The 12995-nt window shown below is 36.7% G+C and overlaps 1 protein-coding gene across 2 annotated transcripts in view; it reads right to left on the bottom strand.

Annotated features, from left to right (window-relative positions):
- The window catches only part of LOC145269455 (coiled-coil domain-containing protein 63-like), a 63777-nt gene that overhangs the window by 38734 nt on the left and 12048 nt on the right, over positions 1-12995 (bottom strand). For both annotated transcript variants that reach the window (XM_080125144.1, XM_080125134.1), the window contains exon 3: positions 4650-4780. In XM_080125144.1, coding sequence (XP_079981270.1) covers positions 4650-4780 — 131 coding nt within the window. The remainder of the gene's footprint in view (positions 1-4649; positions 4781-12995) is intronic.

Raw genomic sequence — 12995 nt, 5'->3', positions numbered from 1 at the left:
GACAAATTAGACCAGACTAATTAGACCAGACTGATTAGACCAGACTAATTAGACCTGACTAATTAGACCTGACTAATTAGACCAGACAAATTAGACCAGACTAATTAGACCAGACTAATTAGACCTGACTAATTAGACCTGATTAATTAGACCAGACAAATTAGACCAGACTAATTAGACCAGACTAATTAGACCTGACTAATTAGACCTGACTAATTAGACCTGACAAATTAGACCAGACTAATTAGACCAGACTAATTAGACCAGACAAATTAGACCAGACTAATTAGACCAGACTAATTAGACCAGACAAATTAGACCAGACAAATTAGACCAGACTAATTAGACCAGACTGATTAGACCAGACTAATTAGACCTGACTAATTAGACCTGACTAATTAGACCAGACAAATTAGACCAGACTAATTAGACCAGACTAATTAGACCTGACTAATTAGACCTGACTAATTAGACCTGACAAATTAGACCAGACTAATTAGACCAGACTAATTAGACCAGACTAATTAGACCTGACTAATTAGACCTGACTAATTAGACCAGACAAATTAGACCAGACTAATTAGACCAGACTAATTAGACCAGACTAATTAGACCAGACTAATTAGACCAGACAAATTAGACCAGACTAATTGGACCAGACAAATTAGACCAGACTAATTAGACCAGACTAATTAGACCAGACAACATCATTGAATTGAAAAAGACAATGTGCTGCACTACTTGCTATCATCAACACATTTCTTCAAATCTCCACAAAGACACTAACAATAATTTTCCTCAGTGTGAGGACGTCCGACTGTTCTTGTTTAGAACTGTGATTCCACTGTTGTACCATAAATAAAAAAGATTACATTTTATTATAGACTAGCCTGGGTGCCCGGCGTTGTCCGGGTATTTGGAAGTGTGTGTTGAGCAAAAAAAAAAAAAAAAGGAAAAGTGGTAGTATCCAGGCAGGCTCGAACCCGTACCACAAAGGAGTAAGTATATAAAAAAAACACCTGACGTCTTTGCTGTTGCGTCCATCGTCCAACCGGAAGTGGCGAAGGTTTAAAATAAGGCTTGGTAACCGAAAAGAGGGGATGACTTTCAAAAACATCGGCGAAAAAAACGACCCCTCCTTGTAGAAAAGTTCCCAGCCGAGGGTGAAGGAATTAATGTTTTTAGCCAATTTTTCGATATTTGTCGTCCGAAGGGTCGAGCTTCAAAACGATACCGATCTGGTGAAAATCCGTCGCCTCTGCCGAAGTGTTAGGCAGGTAGGCATACATACATGCATATATACATACTAACATGCATACTTTTAAACACACGGGTGAGTTTATATTATAGATTATATCAACATGGTCATCCCAGGACGGGTAAAATTAATTTTCAACAGTTTTGCATCCTCACAAAGATTATAATTAAGATATAATGATACTAAAATTCATGTCTAGAATCCTTATTCAAATTTTGATCAAAATTTTAATAAATGATTTTGATTCTTGAAAATATCTAAAATTTAATTCTTAAGCTTAAGGGGTTTTAATAAGAAATTTAAATTCATGAAATTTGTATCTAATGACTAGCAGGAGGGGGGTGGGGTGCTTGCTGGGACGTAAAATACATTTAAATATATTTTAATTCATGCAGATTTCGTCTTTATTATTACAGGGTCGATTCTCTATAGAATATTATATTGTACCTAATATATAGTAGTGATTTCCAAAAGTTAAAAAAAAAATGACTTGGGTGCCATCAGCTAGAATCGAAACCAAAACATTTAGCGCTTCAGCCACATGTCTTACCGATGTAGCTATTGAAAGATAGGCAAGAAAGATTTAATATTAAACAACTTGGAGAAATGAATTGAATTTGGGCATGCACAGAAAGAAATAAAATTATGTTGATCAGTTGAAATGAACATTTTGCATTTCATCTTGCTGATATATGTCTGCACATGTTATACATCCATCCAAACCAAGATTTTACTCGTTATAAACCATACGTTGTTCTTGGCCTTTGGGCCAAGATACTGAACATGAGGTCATTACTGCGTTGAAGCAGGTCGGCTACAACAAATCCCCGGGGCTCGATGGTTTACCCTACGAGTTCTACTTGAGGCTGTCGCCCATGTTGGTCCCTATTGTGAAGGATATGTTCAACTATTGGTTTGCTCAGGGTTCCATCCCTGGACAGGTGACCAAGGGAGTGATCACATTGCTGAGGAAAGGTCAACGGCATGGTGGGGTGGAAAATTTCGACGATTTTAGGCCCTTGACTCTGCTAAACACAGAGTTAAAGATTTTGGCAAAGATTCTTGCGAATCGTTTGCAGGTTGTCATCACTGACTTGATCGAACCGGACCAGACTTATGCTGTGAAGGGGAGATCGATTCAAGACAATTTGCATTTGATACGCTCGATCATAGAGGGGACAGAAGACGACACCGAAGCCGCGCTGATCAGTTTAGATCAGTCCAAGGCATTCGATAGGGTCGACCATCGGTTCCTGGGAGCTGTGCTAGAGGCCGCCGGATTTAATCCGGACTTCCGCAAGTGGATCTTTGTCCTGTATGATAGGCCGACAGTAGCAGTAGTAGTGCAGATCAACGGTAAGCTGTCGGAGTCATTTGCTGTCTCTCGGTTGGTGCGTCAGGGTTGTCCGCTGTTGCCTCTGTTGTACGTCCTGGCGTTGGAACCCCTCCTTCACAAGTTAAGGGACGAGGCGGCTACACCAGTCCTGCGCGGAATAGCCCTCCCTGGAGGCACACGAGCCAGGGTTTCCGCGTTCGCTGATGACGTCACCGTGTTCGTGTCTTGCCACACGGACGTTCAAGCGGTGGTCGAGGCGCTCGCTCGATACGAAGAAGTCACAGGGGCCATCTTCAACCGCAGCAAGTCTGTCGGCCTGCGGTTGGAGGCCTGGACCGGGGTAAACTCGCTTCCAGGTATTTTCAGCTGGACCGATGGACTGGTCCGTATTCTTGGTGTCTGGTTTGGACCGGGACTTCAACTGGAAAAGAATTGGTCGGAAGTATATGGCAAGGTCAAATCGTCGGTGAAGACTTGGATTGGAAGGAAATTGTCCTTGAAGGGTCGGGCGGAGGCGTGTGCTACATACGTCTTTCCGCTCATCCTTTACCGATTGTCTGTACTTCCTCTCCCTGCGGAACGACTAACCCGCTTGCAAGGGCACCTCGATTCACTATTGTGGAACGATGGTAAGCATTATGTCTGAATAAAATAAAGTGTTTCATTCAAAATTCCATGCAGATTCCTAGGTTTGAAAGAAAAATTCCTAAGTTTGATAAGATAGACCTGAAGAAGATCGGAGGGCACATCAGCTGAAACGCTGTGAAGATAACACTTTAGGTGAGAACAGTAGTCCAAATAATCAAAATAATACAAATATTTGAATTTTCAAATGTGAAGTTGTGCCTATATTTTTGACCCCCCCTCTCCAATCTCATTAGTATACTCCCAAGCAACTGAAATTTGGAGAATAAAAACTAAATTAAACTAAATATAGCCCACATTTTGACTCTTTATGCTTAGTAGCTGTGTTCCACGATTCATAATGATCGGTTAATTAGTTTAAGAATTAACACGTGCATACAAATATATATTTACAAATTGTTGTGGAGACGCCCACTAATTAGCATACGTGGGTGAACAAGATATAGATAAAGGTATCAAGTCAGCAAGACCGCAGAGCTGTATTCAAACGCCAGATAGGCAAGACGCATGTGCCGGTTGCTTCATGAAAGACTTTAACACGCCCTCTGCCGGACAATCTTCCAACTGCAGTACAACTGCACCTTTGTAAATATGTATTTTATTTTCGTCTTAATATATTTGTTTTACCTTTACTTTCTGCGTTCGTGTTGTTATTGATACAGACACAACACAAATATATAAACCTATACACATACATGACTTTATATAAATAAAAATATATTTTTAAGATCATTATTATTTGTTAGATTACATTAGACTCTTTCTTATCTGTGATATTATGTTATATTAGACCATTATTTTTTGTGATATTGTATTAGACATTTATTATTCGTGATATTATTTTCGATCATTATGTTATGTGATATTCTTTTAGACATTTATTATCCATGATATTATTTTTGGCTATTATTTTCCAAGATATCATATTAGATCCTTATTATCTCTCATGTAATATAAAACCATTATTATCTGTGGTATTATATTAGACACATATTATCTGTGATATTAGGTTAAACCATTATTATCGGTGATAATATATTAGACCCTTATTATTTCTATATTATTTCTTATATTGTTATATTAGACCATTATTATCCATTGTAGTATATTAGATACTTATTCTCTGTAATATTATTTTAGACATTTATTTTCAATGATATATTAACCTGTTATTATTTGTAATATTATATTAGACCATTATTATTGTGATAATATATAAAACAATTATTATCTGTAATAGTATATTTTATATCATTATTACATGTCATATTAGACAATTCTTATGTAATGTTATGTCATATTCCATCATTATTATATGTAAAATTTCTCATAAAAGAAAACGTTCTTTGATATTTATGGAATTTCTGGACGTGTGTTTGTCCTGCAGAAAATCCAAACAGCATTAGTTACCTTTAGCCACTGCAAGTGACATTAAATGGTCAGAATTCTTGCAGTCTTTTCGGTAGTTGCTAAGACTCTCGGCTAATTGGTATTCCTTCATCATCTCTTGACGTTCGGCCTCCAAAATGGAAATTTCATATCTGAAAAAGAATAAGTAAAAACAAAAAATAATGAAAACACGCTGAACAATTTTGGATGCTTTTCAATAGAAAGAGAAATGTATTTGAAGAAGATATAAGGCTATCAGTCGAAAATGTACAATCTATATTATATTTCTTTTAATCTGTATTTCTTTCTCTCACTTTTTCTTGAAAACTACCAAGTCGATCCTGCTGAAATTTTGTATGGACCTTTCTTTATAATAAGGTGCAGCAGGCTAAGTATTATGATACCCGTTCAATACAGAGTTCGGGATTAATATGGATAACTATTTAATACAGAAATTGCATCTAACCATATTCAACTCTTAATTTGGCATAAAGCACTCAGTCTTACTCAACGGGCTATAACTTTTGCCCTTTTTTAATGGGCTGAGACGTTTAGTTTAAAATAATGAAGAAATTTAGGAAATATTGCAAAGAAAGGTTTTTGAATTTAGAATTTCAGAAAATAGTTGTACAACTCCCTTTCTGGCTTGGACTAAGTGTCTTTCTGATACTATATTTAAGCTTACCCGTCTTTCATCAGTGATAGAGAAATCCTTTTTGACTGTGACAATTTTAAGTTTTGTCACAATTCAGTCTGCCAATGCCCCTTTCTGGGGAACTGGATTTTATTCTACATTAAAAACCGACCTTGTGTCTAACTCTGCCCTCGCGGAAAGGCAAATCAATAAACTCACCTCCTGAAAAATTCTACTGGAAAGAAAGTACTTTTGCAGTATGAGAATTGTGCTATCGTTGGAATTGTCCCGGCGGTTTACAGAAAACGGCTAAACCTACTAAAATGCTGAGCCCTAATATAAAAAGCATAAAGAAAACGTTTCTTTGCTATCATTAGTTTATTATATAAGAAAAATCTAAATATTTACCTTGATTTTAATACAAAAATATGTGTTAAATAATAAAAGGGTTATAAGTGTTAATTAGCTATTATCTATCTATCTATCTATCTATCTATCTATCTAAATATCTATCAAGTGATACGTGGATAACAGCAGTGACCTTTCTAGGCTAAAAAAGGAAATATTGCTTTGGTAAAATAAGTTTAGTTTAAAGTTAATTATGCAAATAGTTAAGTGATATGTTTATAGATTTGGCTGTAGTTAGGTATAAACATAAGAATTTAGAAATCCAAAACAATAAGTGATAAGTGACAGTGATCACGCAATATTTAGATAGGTGACTGGAAGTCACGTTAAGGAGACGTGTCCTTTAATCGGCTACGTAACCGGAACTGACAGGTCAAAATGATTACAACAGGGAATTTGGGGTTTTGTTACCATGGTGTGTGGATATGCTCAGAAGACCAGGAAGCAAGGCTAGACAAACACAACATGTAGACACGTAGCAGACTCCTAGGTGAAACACTGAGACATCTGAAATAAATTTATATTTATAAAATATAAAGTCGTTGCCTTGTGGTTCACAAAGATGTCCAAGAATGGAATACTGCTGCCATATCTGGGCAGGAGCTGCTAAAAACAGCCTGTCCTGCCTTGACAGAGTACAAAATAGACTTTGTGGCTTAGTGCAGGATGCCCTTTTCTCTACCTTGCAACCTCTCTCCCACAAAAGAGACGTGGCGAGCCTATCCTTGTTTTATCGTTATTTCCATGGCAAGTGCTCGTCTGAACTCCAATCTCTGGTCCCCCCCCCCGCTAATCTTTCAAGAAAAACACCCGTCTAGCTGAATCCACTGTGAAAAATTTCCCCCACTCTTTATCTGTGCCTAAATCAAAACGTAGATTCCATGAACAAAGCTTCTTTCTTAGAACTGCACGCCTGTGGAACTCTGTTCCGTCTGTCTGCTTCCCACCTGACTACAACTTGGATGTCTTCAAGTCCAACGTTAACAAATTCCTAATGAACCGCCCCCTTAAGTAAACACTTCATCAAATCTCCACAATAACGTACTGTACTTGCAATAACACTTATCCCTGAGTGGCTTCCGGGCCTTGATAAGTGGTGACCACCGTGTAAAAAAAAAAAAAAAAGAAGAAAAAGTCAGGTATGTCTCAATCGTCTTATTATCTCAGTCATCACAGCGGCCAGCAGAAAGAAGACAAAGGATCTCCAGACAGAAATATATAAAGCATAATTCTATCATATATCACCTTCTTCTTCTATATACTTCCGGTTAAGTAAATACAAACAATTCTGGTACTCCACTATACAACAAATCATTAAAAAATCATTAAAAATAAAATGATACATATATATATATATATATATATATATATAAAGTTTTTGACTTAGAATGGGGGTATATATTTAAATGCTGCCCACATCAGCATTATGCGGCACAAGGCCGGAAAGTGGGAACCCCACAGGCTCCCCTAAAGAAGGGGCACTCCTGCAATTTTAAAAATTGCCTGAGTAACCCCATCGGCATTCCCCGGTCGGGGCGCCTCAGGCAGCAAGCAATAAACTTGCCCCACCGGAAAGCCCGGTGGCAAGGCCTGGGAGGGTGGACCTCCTAAGTATTACCCAGGCGGCGTACCTCAGTCCAACAGGTGCTGGGCCGGTTCCCGGCCCTTCACCTGTTGGGCTGAGTGTCAAGTGATTAATCCTTGACATGTACTACCCTGTCTCCCTGCAGGCGAAGTCGCTAGGAGACTTTCCCCATCAGACTTCTAATGGGGGTATGAGACGAATGGATTCGCCAATCATTTTTATAACCAACGGCTGTGCTAAACAACCAATCAAAACGTCGCAAAATTATTATAAAAATCGTCGAATTTTGGATTCAATCAGTTCGCCATTTGCTACGTCACAGACCACATTTAATTCTTCGCCGCCATCTTGGTTACTGATCTGAACTACACCGCCATCTTTGTTCAACATAATATCTCAGAACTTAAGAGGTTAACTACGCGACGGACCGCATTTGATTCTTGGTCGCCATCTTGGTTACTGGTCTGAACTAAGCCGCCATCTTTGTTCAACACAAATGTCTCAAAACTTAACATATATATATATATATATTTATTTATTTATTTAAATTTTGATTGCTATCAGTTGTTTATTATTCAAATAATAAATATTTATTCATGAGACTTACCTTATAATGAGTGTTACTTTTTCCTTGATTTGAAGTTTGATTTTCTAAAAGTTTGGTAAAAATTGCCCAATAATTATTCAACAATATTGTTTTAATTTTGAATTAATTTTTCATTTGATTAACTAGTTTTACACTGACAGAAATAATACATTTTTCACTGATAAAATTGCCCAGTGTTTTTGCGAAAAAAAAAAAAAAATCGAAGTTTTTCATTTGGCACCTCCCAAGATTTTTCGTAAACCACCCAGATGATTCTGACGATAGTACGGTCGTTATACTGCATTAGTACCGAAAAGAAGGTTAATCTGAATCAGCTGCTTGATTCTTTAGTTTGGAATCTTTGAGATTTGTTGTTTTAAAACAATGATTTTCTCACAGAGAGAAAAGCAAATTAAGATGCCTCCATGCATATTAAAAGAATATTTTGCTTTTATTATTTTATCTTAAAAAAAAGATTTTAAACATAAAAAATAAAGTGGGGCAGGGCAGACGTGTGCAACACTTTGGATGGATACAATAAATTTGGATGAAGATAATAAGTGGACTATTATAGCTTGTGTAATGAATGCGTGCCAACTGAACCACCAAGTGATTCCTACAACCCCTAAAACACAAATGACTCTTTCCTTTGCTGCTTAGCCTCTTTCCTTTGCTGTTTCGTTGGAATTTGCTTTCCTCCTCACTCTTAAAAGCAAGGAAGTTTTAACATGAACGTTTAAACTAAAAAATATTTTCAACTAATGAAAATCCTTCCAAACTCTAAAAAGTCACACATACATGTGAAAATAGTAAGTAAATAAACTTCTAGATAACAAACAACCAAAATTTAAGGACCCAGAGATTCTCAAACTAGTGTAACAGAGTGTGGACGCATGTATGGCAGTTGTATGCAAATGACTGAGCCGTGTGTGTGGTGACGTCACGGCAAGGAAGAAGAAAAAAGATTATGAAAAGAAGAATGTGTGCACAGACCAATGATCACGTTTGAGAGAGGACAGAGATAGACATGTTACACACATGGGTTGAGCACGACATGTTTAAACAAGAGAGAAGGCGTTATTCTGGAAAGCACCTGGAAATAAATGTCTGTTGTTTCAATGGAATAAAGTGAGTCAAGCTATTTTCTGTGTTGGTTTCCTTGCCACTATCTTCATACAACGTGTGGGTCCTGAGTGTGAACATGTAATGACTATGTTACACTGAGACACACCTGAAAGACACCAGAACAAATGATAGTCTAACCCTCTTTCCAGCCTTTAGAGAGGGGAGGCAGAAATGGCTCAATGACTTACATACCAAACTCTTCATCTCGCACACATGCTTGCACACTAACGAGAAGGTGAACAGAAACAAATTGCTACTCACAGCTATATACACTGGAATCTTAAAGAGATATCAATCATACCAGTTATTATAGGTGCCGTACGGCTTATAAAGAAGAACCTGAAGTCCTACCTAACTAATATTCCTGGTGAACCAAGGGCAAAAGAGATCCAGACAATTGCGCTTAAGGGAACAACAAAGATACTAAAAAGAGCTCTCGGCTGGTTTCAATAAAAAGAAGGGGAATCTTGGCAGCTTCTTTGGCTGCCTCATGCCGAACGTTACAATCTTCAACGGAAGAAAATTAAAAAAAATAAAAGCAGAAATGACCCAATGACTCACATACAAGTTTCATTAACTTGTGCACATCATACACTAACAAAAACATACTCCCACACATACACAATGCCACGCTGCCAAATACTCACATACATATATTACTTTCACATGCATATTAACACTATGAACATATCGACCTACGCATTTCTAAGCCTTGTTACAATTTATTGAACTTTCTTTAGAAAACACTTGTTTGCATAACTAAACATTTTATTATTGAAAGAACTTTTAAATTGTTATCTCTTGTATAAAAATGTTTTGCTATAAAATTTTCGTTTTCCTCAATTTTGCATTTATAAAACTGTTGCAATATGTCCGGCATATTAGAAGGTTATGCCCTCATAAATTTGATCAATAAGGTTCTTTTTATAACCATGAGTGATAACGAACGAACCAATCAGATGCCAGAACAGTTTTAAAAAATAACTGAATCTTATTTTTTATTTTACTAGTAGTTCAGCCCGGCTTTGCTCGGGTCCTATGTATTGTTCATAACTTGTCCTACATGTGAATACACTTTATGTAAGATTTCAAATGCTAAGACCAAAATTTGTCTGAGTAATTTCGTAGAGACCGCAGAGGTCAATTTTTTTAAACTTTGACCCCAATTTTGATCCCTTAACATTTATTATGTTGGTCTCAAATTAAAATAAAAAGTTTGGCGGAGGAATTTGGTAGAATCTACAAGGGTCATCTCTTTCAACTTTGACCTTTTTGCAGCCAAATTTTCGCCCTAAAACTGATTAAAAAGCTTGCTGCATGTCTAAATACCCCTTTTGAAAATTTTCAAAAGTTTAGACCCAAAATTGGCTGAATAGCTTGCTAGAAACTGCAAAGGAAAAATCTTTTGAACTTTAACCCCTTGGAAGCCAAATTTTCAGCAAAAAAAAACGATTAAAAAGCTTGCCCTATCTCTGAATACCCTTTATGTAAAATTTCAAATGTTTAGACCAGAAATTGGTTGAGTAATTTGGTAGAGACTGCAGAGGTCAAATTTTTTAAAAACTTTGACCTCAATTATGACCCCTTAACATTTATTCTCTTGGGTTCAAATCAAATTATAAAGTTAGATGCATATCCAAGTAACTTGTATCTAAAATTTCAAATGTTGAGACCCAAAACTGACCGAGGAGTTTGGTAGAGTTTTCAAAGGTCAAATCGTTGAACTTTGACCCCTTGACAGACACATTTCTAGCCGAAAACCAATTAAAAAATTTTTTCCAAATCTCAATACTCCTCATGTCAAATCTCGAGTCTCTAGACCAAAACTTGGCAGAGTTATTTGGTAGGGAAATGTACACACACACACACACACACACACACACACACACACACACACACGCGCGCGTTTTCAATTTTATAGATACTTGCATGAGTTCCCGGCGTTGCCCGGGTGTTTGGAGGTGTGTGTTGAGCAAAAAAAAAAGTGGTAGTAGGAAGGCAGGCTCGAACCCATACCGCGAAGGCGGAAAAGAACGGGAAAAAAACCTGACGTCTTTGCTGTTACAACCACCACCAAACTGGAGGTGATGTAGGTTTAAATTAAAGCTAGACAATCGAAAAGAGGGGATGACTTTCGAAAATATCGGCGAAAAAGGCGACCCCTCCCAATAAAAAAGTGCCCAGTTGAGGATGAAGAAATTAATGTTTTTAGCCAATTTTTATATATTTGGCGTCCGAAGGGTCGAGTTTCAAAACAATACTTATCTTGTGAAAATCTGTCGCCTCTGTCGAAAGTTTTATGCAGACATGCAAACATACATACATAGATTTATATCTTTGTAGCTCAAATTTTCGACCCAAACCAATTAAAAAGCTTGCCCTATCTCTGAATACCCTTTATGTAAAATTTCAAATGTTTAGACCAGAAATTGTCTGAGTAATTTGTTAGAGACCGCAGAGGCCAATGTTTTTAAAATTTTGACGGCTATTATGACCCTTTAACATTTATTGTTTTGGGATCAAATCAAGTTATTAAGTTAGATCCATGTCCAAAGAACCTATATCTAAAATTTCACGTGTTTAGACCCAAAATTGGCGGAGAAGTTTGGTAGAGTTCTCAAGGGTCAAATCGTTGAACTTTGACCCCTTAACAGCCAAATTTCTGGTAGAAAACTGATTACAAAGATTTTCCCAAACCTCCATACCCTGTATATCAAATTTCGAGTCTGTAGACTGAAAATTGACAGAGTTATTGCGTAGGGAAATGTACACAAACAGACAGACAGACAGAAAGACACTTTCACTTTTAGAGATATATAGATATAGATTATTGGAATCCTTTGAGATTCTATGATTTTGTAAGCTGGTTTTGAACTCTATCAAGGCAGGATAGGTGATGCCGAGTAACTCCTGCCCAGATGTGGCAACAGTACTCCATTGTAGGGTGCACCTGGCTCTTATGCAGATAGAGGATCGCATTGCTAGTGACATACTTACTGGAGCGGTAGAGTGATCCAACCATCTTTCCAGCGATCTTGGCAACCGATTTATTTCCATTTTTATATGCACGCTGTTTATATACCCTTCATTTTCTTCCTTTGCTGAAATACAACCTTATAGCCCAATTTAAATTAAATGTAGGTGTGGTTCTTGGCAATACCTAGATCTGCTGTCGTCATTCAAAATGGCCTCTACAAAAGCCAGAAACCACGCTACACACACATACACAGACGCACGTTCAAAGATTTGGCTTTCCATTACGATCCCGTATCTTGTTACTAATAAGCACCACTTCACTGCCAGTCTTTTCATGGACATTTTGTGTTTAATTTGATACTTTTTTTATTCTTGCAAACCTTTTATTTCGGGCATTATCTTAATTAATTAATGCGCTGTCAAAATAACTTTTACTACATTGAAATGTTAACTTATATTTCTTTTTTTAGTTTCCATTTACAGTAGAAACATGTTTTATTTTTAAATGGGCATTTTTTTTTTTTTCCTTAAAATGTCCAACACCACAGCCATAACATTGGTTGAATGTAATACTTTCTTTTTTAACAACTTTTCTTTTTTTTTTTTACAACTATTTGTACCTTAATTTTGGCTGTGTTATTGTTTTAAATTAAACATTCATTGAAATTTGTTCTATAAGTATGCATAAATTAGAATACCCGTCCCAGGGCGGATAAAATTAATGCCCTGAACAGAATAGTTTTGCACCATTTTTATGTCTTCTCAAAATCAAGAATATAATGTGACTAAATCTAACTACAATCCTTTTTTCCAATGTGGATCAAAATTAATTGCATCATTTTGATTCTAGAAAACATCTAAAATTTAAAGCTCAAGAGATCTTATGAAGAAATTGAAACCCGGGGAATCTTTCTTAATTGGTGTATAATAACTAGGGCTATGACAACAGCATATTCTTTTCATTGTTTTGACTCTCGAGTATATATCCGACACAGACACAATTAATCAACCAAGAACCACATCACTCTACATAAAAAACATATAAGATATCAA

The sequence above is a fragment of the Euprymna scolopes genome, chromosome 4, assembly GCF_053919585.1.
Source record: "Euprymna scolopes isolate OS-2025 chromosome 4, ASM5391958v1, whole genome shotgun sequence".
NCBI classification, from domain to species: Eukaryota; Metazoa; Mollusca; class Cephalopoda; order Sepiida; family Sepiolidae; genus Euprymna; species Euprymna scolopes.
Note: the sequence above shows the minus strand (reverse complement) of the source record. Positions and strands in the feature narration are given on the sequence as shown.